Below are 25,395 nucleotides of genomic sequence, written 5' to 3'. Positions count from 1 at the left end.
TTTATTTTTCGGGTGCCAATTTTGGGGAGCCTTTAGAACTAAATAATTGCAAACCCCCTGCTTTACAATCACTGATAACCATATGACAACTTATTAAAAAAACAACTCATTTAATATTCTATTTTATTACATACTCTTAGGCAACAAAAACACTTTCCCTAATTGGCTCCTTAAAATGCAGCATCAGTAGATATTCCACTTGGACTGAGACATTTGGGGTTTTTTGCCCACTGGTGTCCACTAGATCTGCACTTCATGGTTCAGATTCACTCCCCTCATCTTTAGACATTGTAACTCAAGCAAAAGTTTAATGTTAAATATGACACATTTTGACATACATATTCTCCCCACCGAGCTCCCAGAGGCCAGGACAAGGCTAGTCATGCCTCAACATCTAGGTATTACTAGAGGCTACAATAAAGAGAAGAGACGGTGGGGTTGAAGAATGTATCCAGGCAGCATTTATGGTGAGCCACAACACCAGCCAGGTACGTAGCCACTCTCTCTGCAAGTTGTCATCTATACATACGGGAGTCTAACACACAGTAGAGTAGAGTGCTTGCGCCTGTAAGACAGCTCCACTAAAGGAGGCACTAAACACAGATAATAAGAAAAGAATACATTGCAAATACACCTACTTACTGTAGGGCATGTTACTTTAGCTAGGGAAGCTCCCTGAGTTAATCATAGGATCAGACGCAAACTAGGAGTTGACAGCTAGAAATCCATTTCTATTGGATGCAGGGGGTATGGACTGACCTTTTAATGTTAACAGCAGAATTATTCAACACATTTGAGAACATCTAATAAAATTTCCTTCTATACAGTAAAATAAGAAAAGCAAGGGGATATTCAAAGCATATGGAAGGTAGAGAATATGACCTGATGAGACTTATGGAAGATGATATGCAAATAGATTGCCCGTAATTCAGACAGGTCAGAAAACACTCAAGGCAAGAATGACACTAGACAGTCTTCTCCATATGTGTCTTATAAGCCATTCTGGAGTTCTTCCCTGATCATCATCAGACTGCCCCTTCTTGGTGTTAACTATCGATCCAAAATTAATGCTGAAAGAAACAATGAAGTTAGGGTCAAGTAGCAAAAGGGAGAAATCATACAAGGCAATAGAAGTAATAACTACTACCGGTTGACCGGTTTTATCAGATTTGAGTACCAGAACTGCCTAGGTCCATCTTTAATGGAACAGGTCATTTTGTCTATGATCACTCAAGTGATCATGAGGCAAACTGACCTTGCAAGTAGGACAAAATTTATAATCTAGAACCTTGGTCTCCATTACCTTCCTAAATGGCATTAGAATAAAGGCAATACAAAAATTATTCTAAGAATTCTGAAAAGCTAGCTCTCAAATGCATCACTATAAGCATAAATACTAACATCTGCATGTGACTATTAATAGCAAAAATGAAGAGAAAATGATTACTGTTAGCAGTCCCTTCCTGAGATCATTAATGGAAAGAAGTGAGAAGGTTCACCACATTTCACCTTTTATGCCTAGTTAGAAACTATAAGAACACACAGAACACAGAAGATATTTCATGAACTGTGCTAGTCAAAAGACACTTACCTAGGAACACAGAAAGACAAGAAAAGGAAATACGTACAGGTAGGCAATAACTTATCCCCCCCAAAATACTTCCAGTGGCAAGTTGTCATGGTATCTCTATGAATAACAATTTTAAAAGTCTAAAAAAGAAGTATTTTAGGAAGGAAGAGCATAGTGAAAGAATTATTTCACCTTTTTGACAATCTTTCCACACAGTTCTTCGATTCTTCTCATAATGTTTATTCAACCAGGTGAGGATGGTTCGTTCATAAGGAGAATATATATTACTGGATAAAGGTTCTGATTTTATTCTTGGCATGTTCTGCACACTTTCCAAGCTGAACAGGTCAGTGATACTACACAAAGAAACACGTGGAAGAACAAATACCTGAAATTAGAAAAACTGGTTTTAAGCATGAAATACAAAAAGAACAATTTCAAGTTAAATGATAGAAAAAAAACCACTTCAAACTCAAACAGCTTTCTAATTTAGAAAAGGCTTAATAGATTATACATTAGCATAAATGTATAACACACAAGAGAACAGATTTGCTGAGGTTTTAGGGAATTCCTTCGCTTCCTTAAACAAAATGCAAGTTGAAGCTTCCACATGCTCTTGGGAGTCTGGAGAGGTCCCAGTTGACTGGAAACTGGCAAATGTTGTCCCAATTTTCAAAAAGGGAAAGAAGGAAGGCCCTGGTAATTACAGGTCTGTCAGTCTCACTTCAGTGCCTGGTAAAATTATGGATAACATTATTCTGGGAGTTGTTGAAAAACACTTGAGAGACAATGCAGTCACTAGTCATAGCCAGCATGGTTTCACAACTTAATTTCCTTTTATGCAAACGTCATCCATCTAGTTGACCCAAGCGAAGCCAGTAGATGTGGGGTTTGGGGATTTTAGCAAAGCTTTTGATGCTGTCTCTCACAGTATCCTTCTGGACAAAACATCCAGCATACACCTAGACAAGCCCATAATAAAAGGGGTAAACGATTGGCTGATGGGTCAGGCTCCAAGAGTTATAGTAAAATGGGGTTACATCAGGCTGGCAGCCAGTCACTAGTGGGGTTGCCCAGGGCTCAATTTTAGGGCAGGTGCTCTTTAGTGTTTGTATAAACGATATGGACACCGGAATCAAATGTACCTTAAGTTTGCTGATGATATGAAATTAGGAATAACTGTGGACTCCTTTGAGGGTAGAGAGGCCTTAGAGAGAGATCTGCATAGACTAGAGAGGTGGGCAATCACCAGCTGTATGAAATTTAACAAGAGCAAGTGCCAGATTCTGCACTTGGGACAGGGTAATCCTGGTTAGACGTACAAACTGGGGGACAGGAGGCTGGAAAGCAGCCCTGCAGAAAGAGATCTAGGGGTCTGGGTTGCTGGCAAGCTGAACATGAGTCAACGGTGTGCCTTGGCAGCCAAAAGGGCCAACTGTGTCCTGGGGTGCATCAGGCACAGCATCGCTAACTGGTCGAGGGAGGTGACTGTCCCACTCTATACTCTGCACCAGTGCGGCCCCACTTCAAGTACTGGGTGCAGTTTTGGGCACCGCAGTATAAGAAAGACATCAAATTATCAGAGTGTGTCCAGAGGAGGGTGACCAAAATGGTGAAGGGCCTCACAGGCAAGACTTACAGGTGTGGCTGAGGTCACTTTGTTCAGCTTGGAGAAGAGAAGGCTGAGGGGTGACCTCATCGCGGTCTACAGCTTCCTCAAGGGGGGAAGCAGAGGGGGGGTGTTGATCTCCTCTCTCTGGTGACCAGCGATAGGACACGAGGACAGGGAATGAAGCTCCGTCGGGGAAGTTCAGATCGGACATGAGGAAAAGGTTCTTCATGGAGAGGGTGATCAGTCACTGGAACAGGCTCCCCAGGGAAGTGGTCACAGCACCAAGAAGTCAGAGTTCAAGGAGCGTCTGGATGACGCTTTTAGTCATATGGTTTAGTTTTAGGTAGTCCTGTGAGGAGCGGGGAGTTGGACTCGATGATCCTCATAGGTCCCTTCCAACTTAAGGTATTCTACGATTCTATTATTCTAAATATTTTTTTCCAAGTTTTGATGAACTGGATGAAATCACTAGACCCATCTGGATTCCAAGAACTACTGTGTATATTCTATCCAAAGCACTAATTACTGAACTACTATACTGATGTCCAGTGCAATCTATAGAAAATCTTGAAATGGTATCTTTCATGACCCAATTGCTCATTTAGGTCCAAATTACACTGTTTCTCCTGAAAAAAATAAACGTTAAAATACCTGCAAGAAAATTCTTCGCACTCAGAGGTCCTTGATTAAGTCTTGCATGAATGTACATTTTAAAAAAATATATAAACATATGTATATAAAGTATATCAGAAATATAAAGAAGTTAAAAGTAAATATTCTACACATTACCTTTGATTATTTTTTTTTCCCCCCAACTGAAGTGACAGCACAGAAAAAGGAGTTTCAAGGAAGAACACAGAACTTGATTTTCAGGATGACAATGAAGTCAACAGCTTTGGTTCCATCCTCCCTCATCAAAGAGGTCTCAGGCCTGACCACCTTGACTGGTGACTAAGACTATCAAGGACCATGGCCATAAATGCTAACTACACTGCATCATCTCCACAGTGTCATATATTCACAGATAATTTAGGATAAATTCGTTAAGGACCAATTGTTTGGAGGAGGAAAAAGAGAAGAGAAAAAAAAAAGACTAACAACTAATCATCAACGTCTATTGACAATTAATCTCAATCCAATAAAATGTTATTTTGAAGTGTGAATTGGGCCCAGTTTCTCACTCCCTTAAACATTCCCAGTGACGTCCAATTCCCTGATACATGTATACGTAAAGAAAAAGCTATGCCATTTCATTTCATCTCATCAGAATTAAAACAGCTTGCACCCCTTTTATAATTATTTCTCTTCATATTGCTTTCCAATACCAGATTTTAACAGGTACATTAGAAAAAGCATCAGTTTCCTGAGGCAGTGTTAAAACCTTTTAATCCCTCCATTTGCTACAGATGGAGAGGAACACTTTTACATATAGTATGATGCAGCTACAGCCATGTCACTTCACAGCTTCCACATTTACATCTAGATTTCTTTTTTTTCCAGATAACATGAAGGACTGTCATCCATTGCTTTCAAGTTTTTCTGAAGAAAACCTTTTATGACATACTAATATATAAAACCTACTTAACTATTAATGTACACGAGACCTGAATTATAGCATCCATATTTAATTACAGTTTTTTTAAAAAATTTAGTTGCTTTGAAATTCCTTTTTAAACCCTGAAGCATTTCAGTTCAGCATAACCTAGTTCTATGCAGAGAAGGCTGAGCTAACTTAATTTAAATATTTGGATTTCTCTCCACGGCACTTCACTGATTTGCATAGAACTATCTTAAGAGAAAAAGAAATCTCAAAATTTTATAACAGCATCCTCAGATATAAATTTGAAGAAAACAATAGCAAAAAAAGCAATCAAATATATACGATTTCATGTTTTCTCAAAAAGCAGTTTCTTTGCAAGTTAATTTATTGCAACATTCCTTCATCAGTATAACCTGATGTTCTATCAAAAGGATCAAAACAGGAAAGAGTAATGGCAACTACATTTAGAAGAAAAAAATGAAACATTATTTACCCATAAAACATTCTTTTACTCTCTCTTAACAAGAAAAGTCCAATCCATCCTAAGCCAAGATGCCCACATGTCTACATTCCTATTGAGACCCTGTTGAGGGACCAGGACATTAGCATACAGTGTCTTTTTGGAGCACACTGTATTTATTTAAAAAAAAAAAAAAAAAAGAAATCAACTATCAGGATAGGAAACGTTATTACTTATAACTATAAAAACCATCCTTATTACTACATGCTCATTAAATTCAAAGATAAATTATCTTTATTGAAAATCCAGCCTGAATCAAGGGCTAAATTACTACTTCTGCTGCCAGCGTCCATGTATTTCCATTAGACTAGACTTGCAAGATTTGTAGAATACCATTAGTATTTTAGCCCTTGCTCAAAAAGAGGACTAAAAGTATATCTTTACAAATGATGAATTCCCCCTTTTATTCTCCACAGGTTCTAGCCTTTCTTCAGAATAAACTTCATTTTCTATTTTCCTGAGCTGGATTTATGTATATATTTTTTCCTCTGGAACTTCTGCAGCAACAGAAGTTTTCATAAGTGGACCATAATGCATCAGGTATGGGTGAGAAAGCAATATGGGATGACATTTTAGTTGATAAAGAATAATATTAAGTATTTCTAATAACAACATTTTATTTCTAAAATAAAATCGGATAACAAAACATGTCTAGTGAAGAGATGAATTCTTTTAACATTTTCTGAAATTTGCAGCATGCTATGTGAGTAAGAAAGGATTCTGTTTCATCTTATGTTGCTTGAAATCAAGCTATCGTAATCACAAAAAGGCTTGTCTCTACTTTCCTTTTAATGAAACTGCTCTTAAGATATGAAACATTCTCTTAACTTCAGAATATTTGAACACTAGACCAAACAAATATTTTTCATATAAACTGATCTTGCTGTCTTGGCAGTTCATATCCTGTTTTTCTTTATCGTTCCCATACTTCCTTTACAAATTTAATAAAATAAATACATAAACCTTGTTCATCAGCAGTCATGTCACCCTTGTCAAAAATGGGTTTGAACAGATGGATCTGGAAGAGTGAACAGGACTTTCAATGTTAAGTGACTAGTTCCAATGTAAGGTCATGTTATCTTAAGAGTTCTGTTTATGCTTTTTTATACCTAATTGAATACCATGTTAGCCAAACTGCATGAGGCTACCACAAAAAAAGTAAAGCAGAGATGTATAATTCCCAAGACATTGGCAGGAGAGACAGAGAAGAGGCATGTGATGTTATAACGCTGTAAAATGTACTATTATAGGATAGAAAGATGATGGAACAATGAATGAGAAGCCGAAATATGCTCCTCATGCATGAAACAGAACTAGAATGATGAAAAGCACATCTTCACAATAGCTTTAAACTCATCTAAACCTGAATTTTTTCATATCCCCAGCAACCATGTGTTCTATCCTATTCTTGTGTCTACACCAATGCTCAGAGAGATGAAAGATCTATTTGGAACCATCATCCTGCTCCACTAATTCTAGCATAAGTCATGGGCAAAAAAGACTCGACTTGGGGAAATTAAATTTATTGCCAATCTAAATCAGAGTAGGACAATAAGAAACAAGAACAATCTTAAAACACCTTCCTGGGCTCCTGATTTACTCCTGATTTCTCTAACCCCTCCCTCCGAGCAGCACAAGGGGATGGGAAATGGGGGTTGGGGTCAGTTTATCACACATTGCCTCTGCTGCTCATTCCTCCTCAGGGGAAGGATTCCTTGCACTCTTCTCCTGCTCCAGCGTGGGGTCCCTCCCATGGGACACAGTCCTCCACGAACTTCTCCAAAGTGGGTCCTTCCCACAGGCTCTAGTCCTTCACAAACTGCTCCAGCGGGGGTCCCTTCCCCAGGCTGCAGTCCTTCAGGCACAGACCGCTCCAGCGTGGGTCCCCCGTGGGGTCACAAGTCCTGCCAGAAAACCTGCTCCAGCCTGGGCTTCCTCCTCTCTCCACGGGGCCACAGGTCCTGCCAGGAGCCTGCTCCAGTGTAGGCTTCCCACGGGGTCACAGTCTCCTTCGGGCATCCACCCGCTCCAGCATGGGGTCCTCCCTGGTCTGCAGGTGGAGATCTGCTCCCCCGTGGACCTCCCTGGGCTGCAGGGGGACAGCCTGCCTCACCGGGGTCTTCATCACGGGCTGCAGGGGAATCTCTGCTCCAGCGCCTGGAGCACCTCCTCCCCTCCTTCTGCACTGACCTGGGGGTCTGCGGTGTTGTTTCTCTCACATACTCTCACTCCTCTCTTCCAGCTGTTGTTGCACAGCCATTTTTTCCCCTTCTTAAATACGTTATCCCAGAGGTGCTACCACTGTCAGCTGATGGGCTCAGCCCTGGCCAGTGGCAGGACCATCTTAGAGCTGGCTACCATTGGCTCACTTCAACATGAGGGCAGCTTCTGGCATCTTGTCACAGAAGCTACCCTTCTAGCCCCTTGTTACCAAAACCTTGCCACATAAACCCAATACAATACCTCACTGAAACAAGCCATTTTAAGTTACCTATTTTTTAGTTTCATCTCATCAGGAAAAAAATAAATAATCAAAACCAAAACAACACACATGCATAGTATTAATTTGGGGGTTTTTCTGCTCTGTTCTAGTCTGTCATGTAGCTATGAATAATTCAGCAAATTGAAAAAAACAGAAAAGCAACTTGCTTTCTGGTCACTGTGATTGCATTTTTCCACATCCATGTGCCCATGTATCCTTAGAGTCATCTGTCTCAGCCCATGGGTACATAGTGCTTGATATAAGTTACTCTCAGCTATTTTTCTAATATTTTTAATTGTAGATCAACTCTATATCTTTGTTACATACCTTCTTTAACATACATTTTGTCATTCTTTATTATGCTTTTTCAGTAAGTAATCACATAATCACAGAATAGTTGAGGTTAGAAGGCACCTCTGGAGATTGGCTAGTCCAAGACTCCTGCTCAAAGCAGAATCAGCTAGAGTGGGTTGAAAGGATCATGTTCAGTTGGGGTTTGGATATCTCCAAGGATGGGCACTCCACAATCCCTTGGAAAACCTGTTCCAGTGTGTGACCACCCCCACAGTAAAAAAGTTTACGTTTACATGGGATTTCTTGTATTTCAGTTTGTGCCTAGAGCCTCTCACCATGTCACTGGGCACTACCGAGAAGAGCCTGGCACTGTCTTCTTCACACCCTCCCATCCAATATTTACACACATTGATAAAATCTCTCTTGAAACTTCTCTTCTCCTGGCTGAACCATCTCAGCTCTCTCAGTTTCTCTCTGTATGACAGATGCTCCAGTCTCTTAAATTAACTTTGGGAACCTTCACTGGATACACACTCCAGTATGTCCATGTTTTGCTTGTACTGGGAAGCCCAGATAATTATTTTTTTTCCATTTATTTTCCATTCCTTTTTACAGAAATAAGTAAATATTTATTTTTAGGCATACAAACATTACTGATCATTAGTGAGCACATCAGGTTTACTTTAATTTAGACATCCAAAGTGTTTATGTAACATCAATAAAAAGAAAATTTAATAAAGTTTGAGAAATCCATACTGACCAAGTTCATTATTTCTTAAAAGGAATAGGTATTATAAAAAAGCTTACCTGTTTAAAAATTCCATTCTAATATAAGATAATAAATACCATGGTTGGGTATATGTCTAGTCAACTAAGTATTTCCAGTGAAAAGTGCTTCTAACCAGGGTAACAAAAAAGCGTGGAAGAGTTTTCTTTATTTGTAAGAAAAGATTTCTGTAAAATTTAGTCGTACAAAATGCAGACTCTTCTAACATAGCATTTCTTAATTGAAACATATTAACACACTACTAAAGTTTCAGAACTAAGAAAATGAAAATGTTCTCACTCATTCTTTTTCTTCTCTGTTAGAGAGAAAAAAAATACTTAAAAGTATTTAGTTTTAAAGAACTGTTTGGAAAAAAAAAACCCTTGAATATACCACATATCTTGTTCAAAACAAAGTTTTTTGCCATCAGTTCTTCAGAACTTAAGTAGTAAATGTATTTACAATTTACCTTGTATACCTGCAGTAGCACATCTGTCCAAGCTCGTTTGCTCATTGTCTCAAACATGCTGTCCTCCAGAATGAATAGATGCTTGTTGCTAAATACGTCTGAGTTTTTCACATCTCCTTTTTTCAACTCATCTGTGTGACCCTTCAAATAAAGGAATGGGATTTATTTTTTATATTCATTTCAGTAGTTTGGATAGGAAATTCACAAGATGACAATAATGAATCAATGACATAAATAACTAATAACATCTACTATAGTGCAATAGTGATCAGCATTAGAACCATTTACAGTTTCCTGCTATCTCAGGAATAAGCACAATACGGAATTGACAGGAGTTAAAAGCAGCAATCAGGACAGAGAGGTAACACATAGGATTTTTTTTTTTAAAAATGGTAAAACCAGTAGAAAGCAGTAAAATTAATTCTATTTTGAGAAAACATATCTGTTGGAAATTAATCAAAGGTATCAGTAGTCTCAGAAGTAATGGAAGAGAAAAAATGGGGGAGAAGGGTGTAAATGTTGGTGTCAGTTTAAATTTCAGTCTCATGCATGTGCTTAGATTTATGCAATCTGAAACAACCGCAGTAGGAATACTCACGGTCCACAGAGAAGTTCCATTCATCTTCAAAGGACTGACACTAAGCATGTGGTCTTTGTTACAAAAAGAAGAAAAACACACACAAAAATAACCCAAACCTACCTTCACTGCAGTTTGCACTTTAATCCATTTCTTATAATCATCAGGTTCAAGCAGAAATTCTGGCATAACATGAGGAAGATATGCTCCTTGGCTTCTGAAATCATAAAGCAGGAAAAGTTAATAGGTAAGCAAAATAATTCTTTTTAAGAGCAGTCCAAGTTTTTCAACTTGCTTAACCTATGTGTAAGCTCTTCAGAGTTCTGAGTACACTTTGGACTAATGATCCAGTTCTACTAATTCCTTTAGATAGCTTCTATTTATGAAGTTCATGTTCAATTTCTATGCCAACAACTAAATGCTAAAAGCACATACAACTCTGGACAGACTGGCTTCTTTATGAGAATTGCTCCTTTGTAAAGGGTTTATTATAGCACAAAGCATCAAAACACACAATACCCATTTCCATGTGAAAGTCAAAACCAGCATAACTAACATTAGTAGAATTAAAACTTGATGATGTTTTTATCTGTCTGCTGGTCTGATATTGGAAGTCTTACGGCTGTAAGCAAAGGTATTTCAAAACTCTGTTAATTGTTAAACCGACCTGCCATCTGCTCTCAAGTGACTAATAAATACAATAGGAAAAGTAATTGCAGTAACAAAAGGCAACTTCATTAGACTGAATACCAAAAAAAGCTAACTTCCAAATGAAGAAAGAATAGTCTTTGCCTCAAATGACACATTTTAAACAAACTTTGCTGGAAAGGGGAAAATAATGAAGAGTTCTTAAGTTTATTTTTCTCAGGAGAGCAGAAAAGTTTCCTAACTTTTAGGTCAGAAAGATTATCCTAGTGTATCTAGATTTACATTGTTCTCTGGTGGTTTTAATATGGCTAATGTGAATAATGATCGGATGAACTTTTCTTTTTACATAATCAGTCTCTCATTCAAATGAAGTGATCATACTTTTCCGGTATCATACAGTCCAAATTCAATTTAATTTGTATGTTAAAAGTCATACATCACAGTTTGAAATTAGGATCATGACAACTTATTTCTCTTCCCACAGAATTATATGTTGCTGGTAACAGCACATTTTTTGTCTTCATATTTTACATACTGGCATTATCTTCTCAGATTACTGAAATTTCATGTTTCATACAATTATCTAGCATGTTTTTTAAAAGACAAATATTTTAATCAAGGACCCAAAAGAGCATCAAATTAGTAGTCTGGTTCTAAAACTTACCGTGTCTGAAATTCCCATTTTCCATTAAGTCATAGACTCTGTCCCATGAAATCCCTCTAAAACTTCAGTTCTTCCCAAATGATAAAAGAAGGAAGCTATACAACATTCATCTTTGCAGGTGTCCTATCTTTCTTTCAATATTTTTATTTGGTAGATATATGGGAATAGGTGTAACCTACAATTTTCATCTTCAGAAAAGCTATATAACAACATTACATGTCATCATAGCAACGATGGGTTCTATATAACTGTATGCTTTCAGAATCGTCTGCATTCTTGTTATTGAGGAACACTATCTTAAATTCCTCCTCATTAAGGTCAATATTTAACATGATGCCAGTTCTCCAACATCCGTATTTTCACACTGTTAAGGCGTTTTTCCTCAAGACACACAGCGTGGAACAAATTAGTTAGTTGTATTGTAAAATACCAAAACTTTTCCTTTACTACTGTGCTAATGTACCCAGGAAACCTTTTGAGGGACAGAGAATAAAACTGATACTTGGAATGTTGCTTGAAACAGTGAACAACATCCACCTGCTTTAGCAAATGGAAAATTTGAACGATGAATTATGCTTTATTTCAACCATGCTGACCAGAAAGTACTGGTTGGGGGAAGAAAGCCAAGAACTGTATGTTTCTAACCTCAGAGTGTCCTCCTGGGTTTCAGGAGGGAATTTGCACTTTCCACAAAACACAATGAACATACAGGGATAGCAGATCACAGATTAATTATTCATATCTAGGCTGGCTGTGGATGTCTTACCATCACTACATACAGTCATGCCAGCAGCGCAGATATCAGACATTTTTGTACTGTGATCTATAAACGTTCTTAAATAACAACCTGTGAAGAAATGCAAATATTCTAGGTGATCCTAAAATGCACAAGTAGGGAAAGAATATACATAAATCAAGAACAATGAAGAAATCTGATGGGATTCACACAAACTAGAAGAGGCAGAAACTAACAGGATGTGGTAATGCTAAGCACATACTGAGCACCAATTTAATCATCTACCATCAAATATATATAAGCACAGGAGTCCAGCTAGAACTGCTTTTCTATGGCAACTTGTACCATTTTTCTAGGGTTGTTATGGATTACTACTTCATTTCCAATCATCAGACCTTGTCAATCATCAGTCATAGATGTATCTGTGTCCAGAGGCACTGAACTTAGCTTTGACCAACTGGCTGCTGCTCCAATTCTGCCCTGAATATGTCAGAGAGTTAACAGACAAAACTCAGTAAGACTGAAGGCTTTTATTAAAACTTAGCTATTAAATAGCTTTCCAAATTGCCCAAGAAACTACCTTAGAAACTCTTCAGTATTTCTTTCCAATTAGCTTAGCAAAAGGGGTTGGGATTCATTTACCCCAAAACTCATCATCATTTTAAATTATGCAACATCATGTACGCTAGTTTCAAGACACCTAGATTCCCTGGAAAATTTCAATGGGAAGACTGGACATAAGAGCCATCAGGCTCCACCAGGAGAAAATTTTGACCCTATCTAGGAGTGCTCCAAAAGCATTCCATGAAAACACTAAGGAAACTTCTGTGAATGAATATTTTGATGGAAGTTCCTGAACAGACTTTGTTAGAGGTAACTTCAAGCATAAGATATGCAAAAGTACAGAAACCTGACTGCCTCCTTGCCAGAAGCTGGCAGAATATAAACAAAATAAGGTATTTTGGAAGACCTTTCTGGTACAAACTTAATTTAAGCAGATTAATGACATTCTTTCATTTCTTCACCTACATATTGAAGAAATATTTCCACTTGCATTGTTCATTTTCAATGTTATGAATAAATGTTTTTATTTGCATTTTACAATAAACAAACTTGAGATAAATAATGTATAGAGACATTCCCTCTCTCTCTCAGGTGCAATGACTCAGTAAACTGGGTCATATTAAAAAGTATACTGCCAGCTTCACAGCATATGCACCACTCTATCCAAATTCAAAAAGTGCTAAGAATTTACCTTGTCTGCCCAAGCCACCTGACACCATCAGGGTGAAGAAGTGTTTCCCAGAGCTGGTAACAACCCAGAAGGCTTTCAGCTATACTCAAAGATATTGGGTGGCACACTCAAACTTGAAGGATGACTGATGGTAGGTATCACTGTCATCCAATGAGAAATTATTTTGGTTCTGCCACTGCTGCAACAGCTCCTCCAAATCATCTGCCACAATATTATCTATGATGCACAGAAGAATGCTACTCTGCCTGTTTTTTAATAAAAATGACATGGATGAAAATTGCAAATAAAAGTCCAGTGTTGTTGGAGCCGTGTGCATTGGTCTCATTATGAATTCAAATACAACTGTATCACTATCCACTATTCTTAAATAGAAAGCTTGTATTTAGAACAGTATGTAAATAACAGATTTTAAATGGCTTTACAGCCTCTTGAATACTAGGTGAGGATGCTGAAAAGAAGCAGAGATGCTGTCTTTCAGGGCTTCTGATGATCCTGAAGGATCTCATGACATTAGACTTTCTCTGAAGTTAATTTTCTTCTCTCTTTCACAGCAGCAACAGCCAAGAAGGATGAAGAAGAATTTATTAACCTTTTTTGATTTGCACCATCTTTGACAGTTGTTCCACATTATATGACAAGATAAGATTATCAATGAAGGTAGCTAATAGCTAAATCCGTTCAGCAACAGGAATAGTGCTTCTATTTCTTGGCACATTATTAGTATAAAAGACCTACAGATTACAAAGTAAGTCTACAAAATTTTTGCAAAAGCCAGTAATTACAGGACAAAGAGCATCAGTGAATGGTAAGATCATTAATGGCAAACCTGATCTGGCTATCTACTGAGTCTGTCTGAGGAATGAGGTTGAGTTGTCATCTTTCATAATTAAGGGAGCAGAGATCCTGTGGAATTCCTGTGTTGGATATAGCCCTACCAAAGGACTCCTCAATTAGTACAAACTGCAGAGGATAAACCTGATAAAAATTAATTAAAGTTTATAATACATAAATCTTGGATCACAATAGTTATAGTATAAAGGAAACCCTAAAGCCACTGTATATTGTTCAGCTGGAATTACGTTAGAACTATGCTAATAAAAAAAGTGGAAAGAAAAGATACATGCATGCATATTTTATCATACAAGTACTTACTTAAGGAAAGCAAGCAATGTAGAATGCTGCCGGTGGAGCTGTAACATTCGTTCAACTGGATCAAGGGGCAGTGACTGGCTCGATGTAACGCCTGGTAACAACTGTCCACTCAGATGGAATAACATGTCATAAACAGTCTTAGTATCTTTGCCAAGGTTTTGTTTAAAAACCTTTTCTTGCGAAGAGGTCATCTGGACTTTACACACATCACTAAGAGAAAAAAAGCTTCTGATATTATTCTTTTAAATGCACAAAATAAGCTAACATTATATATATCACGATGATAAATTTAATAAACCATGAAGTAAAAACAGCAGCAAGAAGGTTGAAAAGTATAGCACTCTTTGCTTTTTACAGAACTTTCATAATAATGTAAGAATTTCGAACTGCATGTAATATTTAAGAAGTATATGTGAAATATTTCATAAATCAATTTGTGTTTGTCACTGCTTTCTGCCAAACATAACTCTGATTTCTATCATGTTAATAAATGCCTATGTGTTTGTGTCCCAGGAGACTGGCTGCTTCATTATTTAGTAGCGAGCTAGATAATATCAACTAAGTGATGCCACTAAGACTGATCTATTTCCAGGGTGTTTGCAAGACTGTTGATTATGAAACTTGCTTTCCCATCTGTTTCTTGATCTTCACAGTGGGGGGGGGAAGAAATATTGTTAAAACACTTATTTATGCCACCAAAGAATGAAAAAATTGCTAGAACTGTGTTCATTCTGGGAGAAGAATCAATTTCAGTTAAGAGGGTGACATATAGGTTGAACTGCATATTTAACATACACTGCATTATGATACATCAGAGCATCATAGTTGGAAATATATTTTAGAAAATGAAAAATAACACCTGAATGACATTTTCACATAAACAGCACATAGATGCTACAATTTTAATATGCAACTGTGCATTAGAGTGTGTTTATATTCCTCAGATCATATCCAAAACATTTTAGTATATATGTTAACATTCTATTAGGCAGATATAAGTTAGCTCTAAGCAGATATGAATTACCGTCTTAGTGAATATGGTATTGAAATAGGATTTTGTCCCTTAGACCAACCAAAGAGAGTGAACCAATTCTTAACAGCAGTTAGGGTTTTCTGAAAGAAGATGTACTCCTCTTTATCTTCTTCAGGAAAAAATGATAATTCAAATTTATTTTCTCTCCCATCACTTTGACTGTCAGCTTCACTCTCCTCACTCATGTTTTCATCACTCTCACTTTCAAAAGTAGTATCCGACCCTGAATGATACACACACAAAAAAAAAAATCCAGAAACATTCCTTATTTCCCTATTTCTGTCAAGTAAAAAAACAGTTGTTTTTTTTTAAGACACAATTGTTTTCTGAAAACAAAAACCAGACAATGAATTATCAACTTATTTCAGGAGAAAACAATTTAAGTGACGTGCACATCTTGGGAATAAAACAAACTATATTCTTGGTATCTAATTTCACTTAAAGAAAAAATCATTACCCAATCAGAAAAAATAAATTCAGGCATGGCTTACAAAAACACAGACAGCAATCTTAAAGAAACAGTCTTACATACAGTTGCAGTAGGTACAGCTTTGCCAGCTAGTCAATGCTAGTTCACCACCTCAATCAGATCGCATGGCTCAGTAACTGACTTGTGGTCAAACGGTTTATCACATATTGCATAACTAAGCCTACATCCTGACCTATAAGCCTTTGGACTTTTCTCCCCTCTGTCAGGCCTTCTCTCTCATAAATTCTGACCTGGTCAGAACTTAGATTATATATTTTCACACTACTAGTTGTGAACAACATCAACAACACTATTATCGCACAAAAGATAACTGAGAAAACAAACAACACTTTTCTTCATAGAACAAATAACTTAGATGATTCCATCCTTGAAGGTCTATTTTAATACCACTGTTGCAGTTGTAGTGTTTCATTAAGTGATGCAAAAAATAAAAACAATACATTAGTGAATAAAACAAAAAAAATCTTGTTAGGATTTAAGGAGGAAAAACAGTACAATATGGAGAAGAGAGACTCATCCTTTATGAGATCATCATGCAGTCAGATCTGAGTTTGTGCAGTTCTGCTAGCTGACAAGATTACTTTCCCCATCTTGTCACTGCCACCTTTGCCAGAGGTTATTGCCTTTTCAGATCTGAAACTGAGTTGCTCTTTTGAACTCTTCTTACATCATTCCATTAAAAATGAATCATGTTCGTAAAGAGCTACTATTTAATCTGTTTAACTACCCTTTTTTGGCTTGGCAGTACCTTAGAGAATGATCACACAAACATCAGCAGATCTGCAAGAGTGGAATCCCAACAGTGATAAAACAGCAGCAGTAACTTCTGCTGTTCTAACTTCCTAGTTAGAAAACTACCAGCCGAAAGATGTCAACAGCCTCAGATACTAGTCACCTGACAACTTTATAGAAGATCTATTACTCTTAGTTCTTATGGAACTGCACCTTAACTGAGCCCCATTGACAATGGTTGTTTTTATACAGTACTTCATAAATGCAATAAAAATGTCAAAGTCTAACCTGAGTGTACAGGTAGACCTTTTCAGAATATAGCATACTAACAGAGCATATATGGTTGCTTAGTTCATGACTACAGAAACAATGCCCTTCTTAACAACTAATTTCTTAGGTTTGTTCAGTAGTCATTTTCTGCTGGCTCCTTCATGGACATGTTATTGTAAATAGGACCTTGACATTCTTTGGTTTTGTTTTTGGTGGGGGTTTTGGGGGTTTGGTTTGGGGGGGGGGGGGGGGGGGTGTTAATAGTTTGATTTCCCTTCCACTTAGTCTGCTAAAAGGAAGGAGAGTTTTTTCTGCTTCTATACTCTAAGCCAGGTTTCCCATGGTGTCACAGGAGAGGACAGCCTCCCCAATATTCATTGATTATATGTGCAGAAGGATTTCAGGCAAAGCTTACAAAAGTAAAACATATCTCAGTATAAAGCAGTAAGTGGGAAGCAGTTGTGAGAGCTCAAAATGTTTAAAGTGAACAGCTGCACTATACCTGATTGAGAATCTTCATAGGTTGAGTCAGTGGTTGCACCAAAGGAACTGGAGGAAATACTGTGGGAAAGTGATTTTGGAGTGCAACATGGATGCAGAACAACTTCTCCACTACTGCAGTCTTTACTGTCTATAAAACAAGATTACAAGGTGCAGTTGAGGAAACATATTTTACTGTTTATAAACAATAAAACTGTTTATAACAGTTTATAAATGGTTATCTGCTTCTATATTTTTCTATTCTGTGCTTCAATTAATCAAGTAAAAGTTCTCAGTTGACTCACAATGAAAATCTCACTTTGCTCATTAGACCAGGGACAAAAAAAAAAAAAAAAAAGAAAAAAATTACCCGTATATTTTTTTCCATTAACTGTATGTTTTACAGGACGGGTCTTCACACTTGCTGAAAAGCACCTATCCAAACAGCACTAATTCAAGAATTCTAAGTGATGAACAAAATATTCTTAAGGAATTTTTGATCACAGCTCTGTAATGAGTCTGACCATACCATTATCAAGCTCTTTCAGACTCAACAACACATATTTTACACACCAAACTCAAAAGCATGCTTTATCAATCTATCAGTTCTGCCAGAACATATGTTCTGGCATTCTCATTTTGGCCTGTAATAGGATTAGAGGACCTCTGCCAGCTATCGGTAATGTCAGTCTGCAGAACAAGAGTAGAAGAGGAATTCAGTGTAGTTTCTAAAGAAATAAACACATCAGCAAGAGAAGGAAGAACTCTGTGTGACTTCTTAAATTTTTGATTGCTAGCACTGTTATTTATATGGTTTGGAGCAAATAACACAAAAGCATGGTGTCAGGTAAGTGGAAGCAAAGCCTTCCCTGAATAGCGTTCAAAGCCACTGTGTTGTATAGATGTGGCTTGTTCACATTGAGCAGCATTCCACACCAAAGCTGTCTATACAAAACCACATAAAATAGACTCAAGGAATTTAGCAGTAATGACTCGCTTCAAAACTGGTACAAACTGATAGTGTAAACAAACCAATAAGCAATCAATACAGGACAGAACTATCCCATTATCAATGGGAAATCAGTTCTTATAAAATCATCACTATTTCTGGCTTAAACCTCAAGGGAAACCTACAAAGCATCTTCGAAAGAGAAGCTTGCAAAAATGATCTATTGGTCACCCCCCAAAAACTTAAAAAAAATAAATAAATAAAATCACACATTTACAAGAGAGAATACTTTTCCCCCTTTCCTATCTTTATTTAATTGTGCTATGATCCATGAATGATATGGTACCTATTCCTACCTTGTATGTGAAAAAATAAATAATTTAATAAATGACCTGTCTTCTTGCTAATCCCTTTCCCAGCTTCACAAGTACCAACTCTCTTTTCTCTTAGGTAGTCCAAGTAACATACTTATTTTAAGTTAATGTAATCTTAGAATTCACAGTCTTCAAAGCTACATCTATTTCAGACCTAAGGAATAACTCGCTTACTTGAAAAACTTGTTTATTTCATCAAAATATATCAGATCCCCAAAACTATAAAAAATATAGTAATTTACCCTGCTTTGAGCAGGAGGTTGGACTAGATGATCCCCAGAGAGCCCTTCCAACCGGAATTATACAATGATCCTAATCTCTTCCCATAAGCACAGCTACATATAAAGAGATTACAGATCATTGAGGCAGGTAGAAGTTGGGGGGCAGGAGGCAGGCAGAGATGGGGCCAAGGGCAAGGGGACACAGGGAGAGATGTAGAGAAAGAGAGGCAAGCAGAGAGACACATTGCAGATAAAAATATTTCTAGTCTCTGATTGCAGGCTTTTATTAGAGTTTAAAATATGGCTATGCTCTTCAGCCTTCAAGGATAGTAATTAAAAAAACCTGACAATTATTCCCAAAATGCAAACTATGTTCACATAACATCATATGGCTTTCTTCTCTTTTGCTTTCTTCAAAACATATCCAACTGCTGTCCTAGGAACTACTGATGATCACTCTATCAATATAATTTAAATTATCTTAATTTATTCTCTATTGTTTGAGCTGTTTTCTCTACTCATAGTTTAAAAAACTTCACAAAACATTCTGTAAGATTTAGGCTCATCCAATATTTTTCAATAAACATTACCTAATTTTATGTAAGTTTTCCCCATTTTCAACAAGAAAACAGAAGCTATTAAACTGTTTTAAAAATTCAATTGCAGTATCCCCTTGTAATTAATGAGAAAAAAATACTACCTTAATGATAACATCCCTATTATCACACTGAAAACATTGATAACACTACTGGACATAATATAATTTTAAGAGGTAGAATGTTGACTGCTTACTGCTTCTCAAGCTAATTTGTTGATCAGAGCGGTGAAATGCCAAATATGGGTATAAAGTAAGAAGACAATTCTCTGCTGTTGCAGCAACTTGAATTGAGAACCTGTTCGAAACAAAATACAGAAGTGATAGTTTTCTGTTTAGCCATGGTAATCAAAATATTTCAGCACAAGAATAAAAGACAGAATGAAAGTATCTAGACAACTTCTTTTCTCTTCTATTCTGGTTCAATAGGAGAGTACACAGATGGGACTGCATATGCCAAAATGGTGAATTTCAGCATAATATTTCCACTTCATAGTTTTACCATGAGCATGGATGTATCCTTAATCTGAAAGTCTAAGAGTTAGCAGAGATTTCATGAAATAAATAAACCGTCTCTCTGAAGACAAAAAACAATTAAAATTACAGCTGACATTTGTAAGTGTCCTAAAGGAGACTGCTAACTTGCTAAATATATCCTGTAACTTTTGACATGGGAAGTTTTCTTGAAAAGCAACTTCTGTTTTGATTTAACATTTATTCTACAAGACTTTATAAAAATCTCAAAATACATATTTATAAATAGACTCAATTTAAAAACAATGAGATATTGACTGCAACTGCTAGAATGTAATAGAAATTGATGTACATGCTCCAACGTTCACTAGACTGTCTGTACCAGCCATATTAATGTGTAGCAATCCACCTTTTAACCCTTTTTTGTACTTCACCTCAATCTCTTGGGGTGCAGTCAACAAGCGAATTATTGCCATCAGTGGATCCCTGTTAGCCATCTGTATGTATGCTCTTAGCTTACTGCAACTGACATGTAATTCAACTGAGCTTAGTCCTGTTTTATTACATGGCTGCTTTTTTACACCATATTAACTGATTAACTAACATTAATATTAATAAAATATTTTGACTATGCTGTCAAATATACAAAGAAAAATGTATTTTAATAATTCAAACAGCGTGCTGATATCCATCTTGCTTTAGTATATTAAGAATTATGCATATTGAATATATACCTTGCACAGAATAAAAAAAAATATTTTCTGTTTTCTTTAAATTACATATTGAAGGATAAATTACAGTTTAATGTAAATTTAGATTAATATTAAAAGATATCACAAGACCTTTCAGATTAATTTATAATATGACATAATTACCTTCCACTGCTTTGTTATAGAGTAATATAACCAAAGAAAACAGAAATATTTTAAAAGTACCGGAAAGTAGCTTTCTTTCCTCTTTCATACTTCTCTCTCTAAACACAAAATTCTTAGATACTGCTTTCAGAGGAACTTGATTAAATAAGGCTCCAACAAAATCCATAGCCATCTTTCTTATTTGTAAATATTCACATCTGTATTCCAAGTTCATAGCTAACAGTTATTTAAATCTATAATCCAGTTCTGCAATATTTTGGTTTGCTCTTAGGATGTGTCAATCCTATTGGAACTTGGCTGGGAGCGGGGCAAGGGCCTTGGCCAGTTTCACCTTGTAGCATAGTATTTCTTTTAGCTCGCTTCATGCTTTCAGCTTTTATTCAGCAAAAATCTCAGGAGCAGGACACCAGCATGACAGATGGCTACGGGAGGATTATCTACATCTGTCTACGCGTACAAAACGCACCTTTGTACCTGCCCAAACCAGGTGTCAGAGCATAATATTTTTCTACCTTTACCAAGCCATTTGAAGACACACAGGATCAATAACTAAACAGAGAAAAGTTTGCCAACTTCCAACTTGTGACTTTACTGTCATAAACGACAACCCTCCATACTTTGCAGCCATACGTTAGGTTAACTTCAGACAACAGAACCGGTGGCAGGGTGGAAGCAAGCTGTATGAAGGTTAATGAAAGACATAGCTCTCGAGTTATATGCAAGTAACTCAGATGTCTGTATTATTGGACTAGGTCAACTTTCTGCTGTCTCAGTTTGAGGTGAGCACCTCAGCCATCTCCATCCTCAATACTGATTTGAGATTTGGGCCTATGCCAAATCTTCATTCATGCTCCTATTTGTACAGCAACGAAACACAGAAAAGTGTGCTCAAGAACAACTGCACTACATCTTAACTAGTTCCCCAAATTCAGTGAGTGATACTACTCAAAGCAACCTACTGCACAATCTCGAATATAAAGAACGGCCATCGCTACAGAACATCTGTGTACAAATAAATGCCTCAGACCTCACAGTGCTGCTGCAAGAGAAGGTCCTCCCTGTTCCATGCTGTTAACAATCCAACAAGGACATGCCTCCTTGGTTGCCGTGGTATGACAGTAAGAGAAATGAATACACCCAGCCAATAGCAAACGCAATGCAAATACATTCTTAACCAAGAAATTTAGAAGTTCCAGAGTATTCATAAGGTGAAAAAGATCGGACGATGAAGCACCTGTGCTGGTTGAGCGCAAGCTGTGAAGCAACACCAGGAAACTGCAAGTGATAGTTGGGAGTAAATCCCTGCTGCGGGGGACAGAAAACCTCATTTGCCAATCTGACCCTTCATCTAGGGAGGTTTGCTGCTTGCCTGGGGCTTTAATCCAGGATGCTGTTGAGAGATTGATGCAGTTTGTCCGACCGTTGGCCCTGCTACTCTTCCACATAGGCAGCAGTGAAGTTGATGGAGAGACCTCGAACATATGAGGCATGACTGCACAGTTTTGGGGGCAATGATCAAGGGAATGGGGCTCAGGTGGTCTTCTCTTCAATCATGCTGGTGAAAGAAAAGAGCTTGAGGATCAGTGGATGGATCCTGCGAGTCAACAACTGATTCTGCAGCTGATATTGACAGCAAGGATTTAGCTCCTGTGACCATGGGTCTACCATGGCTGTGATGACCACGAGATGGAGTTCAGGATTCCAAAAGGAGGAAAAAAGCAAAAAGCCGTATCGCAACCCTGGAATTCAGAAGAGAAGACTTCATCCAGCAAAAAAGCCACAAGCATCAAGAAGGGACTGAAGAACCTGCCATATGCAGAGAGACTGAGTTGTGAGCGTTCAGCCTGAAGAAGAGAAGGCACAGGGGGAATCTCATCTATGTGTATAAATATCTGATGGGAGGGACTACAGAAGATGGAGCCAAACTCTTCTCAGTGGTGCTCAGTGAGAGCACAAAAGGCAATGGGTACAAACTGAAATACAGGAAATTCTATCTAGTCATAAGGAAAAAAAAAATATTACCACAACAGTGGCTGAGTCTGACCAGTGAGTGTTGTGGAGTCTCCATCTTTGGAGATATTAAAAACCCAACTGGATAATAGTGTTGATTCTGATTTGAGGAGGGGATTCAAAGAGGCGACTAGATGATCTCTGGAGGCTCTTTCCAGCTTCAGCCATTCCATGATAATAAATGTCTACTCACTTATTAGCAACCTGTCCACTCATCATAATCATTGAGTATTTTAATATAGTATTTTCCCAAAAGTGGTATTTGAAAGAAAACTTCAAGAACAATGAGTCAGTACCTAAAAACCTGATTTTCAAAAGAAGACACTCCATTTGTAAGGAAGCATGGTAGAAAAAAAAAAGGTGCTAGGAGCTAAGTATTTATCATACACATTTCAGGCACCGAGGCACAGGGCACCAAACAGAAAAGCATGCATATTTCCATACGCATATGGTGAACAGATTACAAAGACATTTACATTCTGCATGTGCTTAAAATCATCTTGTACCACTGACTTTTATTTATAACACCATTCATGAAGTGAGGTTACAAAGCTAGAAATCTCGTGCAACATATTTATTCTGTATTTGCAGCAGGGCTTAACTAAATAATATAAAAGTCTGTGTTATTCTATTAGAATGAAAGGCACCTGTATTGCTAGCAAATGTGAAGTTAGTAAATGTGTTAAATTATTCAGTGTATTCAGTTTTATAATGCTTAATAAAGCAAGTAAAAAATTTGTTATCTACATGAACCATCATTGCCACTGCTACTTCAGTGTTTATTCTCTAATGCATGTTTCCAAAGAACACAGAACAGGAGAATGGCCATTAGATACATTGTGTTTACCAACATTTGAAACATGCTGATCACCAAAAACTAAAGCTCCAACTGTGATGACAAAAAGATACCATCCAACACTCAATATAAAAACTGTTCATTCACTTATCTTAAATTAACTCAAATTTTTTTCATTTGTTTGTGTTTATGTTTGTAGAAAAAGAACCTGAATCAAAATATATTTATCTTTTTTATTTTGCTCTATAGCATTTCAGACATTTTTCTAAGTAGAAACAAGTGATTTGTTTTGTATCAGTATACCCCAAATGCTCTAAAAATACAGGCATAGTTATAAAAGCCTTCTTCAACAGTATTCATTAACAGATGAAGGGTATCACTAACAATTTGTAAAGAGAAAGAATCCAAAGCCATTAGGATCTAACTGACAAATTTGTGTAGCAACACTGCTTGGGTAAATTAAAAAAAAATTTAATTTAATGGAAGCACACACTGCTAGTTTAGGAAACAAAACAAACTGCTTGCAGAATTGATTAGTGCCAAAAGGAAACTTGACATGAGAGTAAGGCATTTTACAGATCTTTAAGAACAAGGAATAACCTAGACAGAGGGAACAAGAAGTTGTAATTTAAAAATAAATAAAGACCTGCCCTCCTCCCTCCCCACAAAAATCCTTGAGCAGATCCAGAGATGCCAGAACTGGAAGGGAGAGGAAAAGATGACCCATGCAAGCTCTGCCATTTCTATTCACAAATGAGCAGTTCCCCAACACTGAGGAGCCCTTATCCTTTGTAGCAGGAGCTCAGGCTTCCACAGCAATCAAAATAATACAATAACAAATACTGACAGACACATGGTTTCACACGATATGCACGACTTATACCATCAAAATGGTAGAAAGCCACAGGCACAGAAAGGAACAGGAGTGATTAATGGGTTTGGACCATCCTGGTTTTCAAAAGCCCTCCCAACTACCTGAAGTAAAATGCCAAGATGTTATTAGGTCAGATGAATGCAGCAAAGAAGCATGCAAATATCAAGAACTCTGATGTTTTCTAGCTCCCTGGTCTCTCGGAATTTAAATGGTATTGAAAGAAATTGACAGGTCTTATTCTCTAAGGTGTGCCAGCAGAATACATACATTTGATATTTGCCGGCAATGACCATTAAAGAGTTGCACTGTTTAGGCGCGCTTCCCAACAGCAAAAGGGAATGTACCGTTTCCCTCCATGAGACCCTGAGATCTCATGGACTATCAAAACAACTGGAACCAATTCATAACTGGGTACCTTTTAGTGATTGTGTCTCAGTTGCATCATGTTGTTATTAGAGACTAAAATGCCTGACATCCTCTCTTCCTGAAGTTGCAGCCGTGAACAACACGGATAACATCAGAAATTGCATGAGTTTCTCCAGCTTCCCAGTGGGAAAGAAAATGGAGAACTGTAGAACATGGGAGGCAAGGACCTCAGAACATTTGTGTCATCAATGGTCACAACAATTTTTCTACCCACCACATGGGGCGGGGGGAGGAGGAGGATATATTTTGCTGCCCAGAGCATCATTTTCTTTGATGGTATGACACAACCTATACCTGTTGTTTACTACTACTTTTTTTAGAAAAAGTTAAATGTCATTTCAATCAGGATGGCAGAAAACTTTCTTTCCCACTAAATTATTTATCTAATCAGCCAATTAAAAGATATAATAACAAGTATAGGACAAATATATAAATATGCCATGTTTGCGGAGGCTTTTTTTGGTTTAGTTCTTCAAGTTGAAGGAATTAAGTGTCATAGCTAAATATTTCT

At 37.2% G+C, this 25,395-nt stretch overlaps 1 protein-coding gene across 1 annotated transcript in view; it reads right to left on the bottom strand.

Moving 5' to 3' along the window:
• Positions 1-25,395, bottom strand: part of CFAP47 (cilia and flagella associated protein 47) — a 347,638-nt gene that overhangs the window by 250,008 nt on the left and 72,235 nt on the right. Inside the window, 8 exon segments of the mRNA XM_049834739.1 lie at positions 1,763-1,958; positions 9,254-9,394; positions 9,954-10,047; positions 14,286-14,495; positions 15,310-15,515; positions 16,039-16,048; positions 17,300-17,441; positions 19,627-19,727. Of these exon segments, the coding sequence (XP_049690696.1) occupies positions 1,763-1,958; positions 9,254-9,394; positions 9,954-10,047; positions 14,286-14,495; positions 15,310-15,515; positions 16,039-16,048; positions 17,300-17,441; positions 19,627-19,727 (1,100 nt within the window).

This window comes from Accipiter gentilis, chromosome 32 (assembly GCF_929443795.1).
Source record: "Accipiter gentilis chromosome 32, bAccGen1.1, whole genome shotgun sequence".
Classification (NCBI taxonomy): domain Eukaryota; kingdom Metazoa; phylum Chordata; class Aves; order Accipitriformes; family Accipitridae; genus Astur; species Astur gentilis.
Note: the sequence above shows the minus strand (reverse complement) of the source record. Positions and strands in the feature narration are given on the sequence as shown.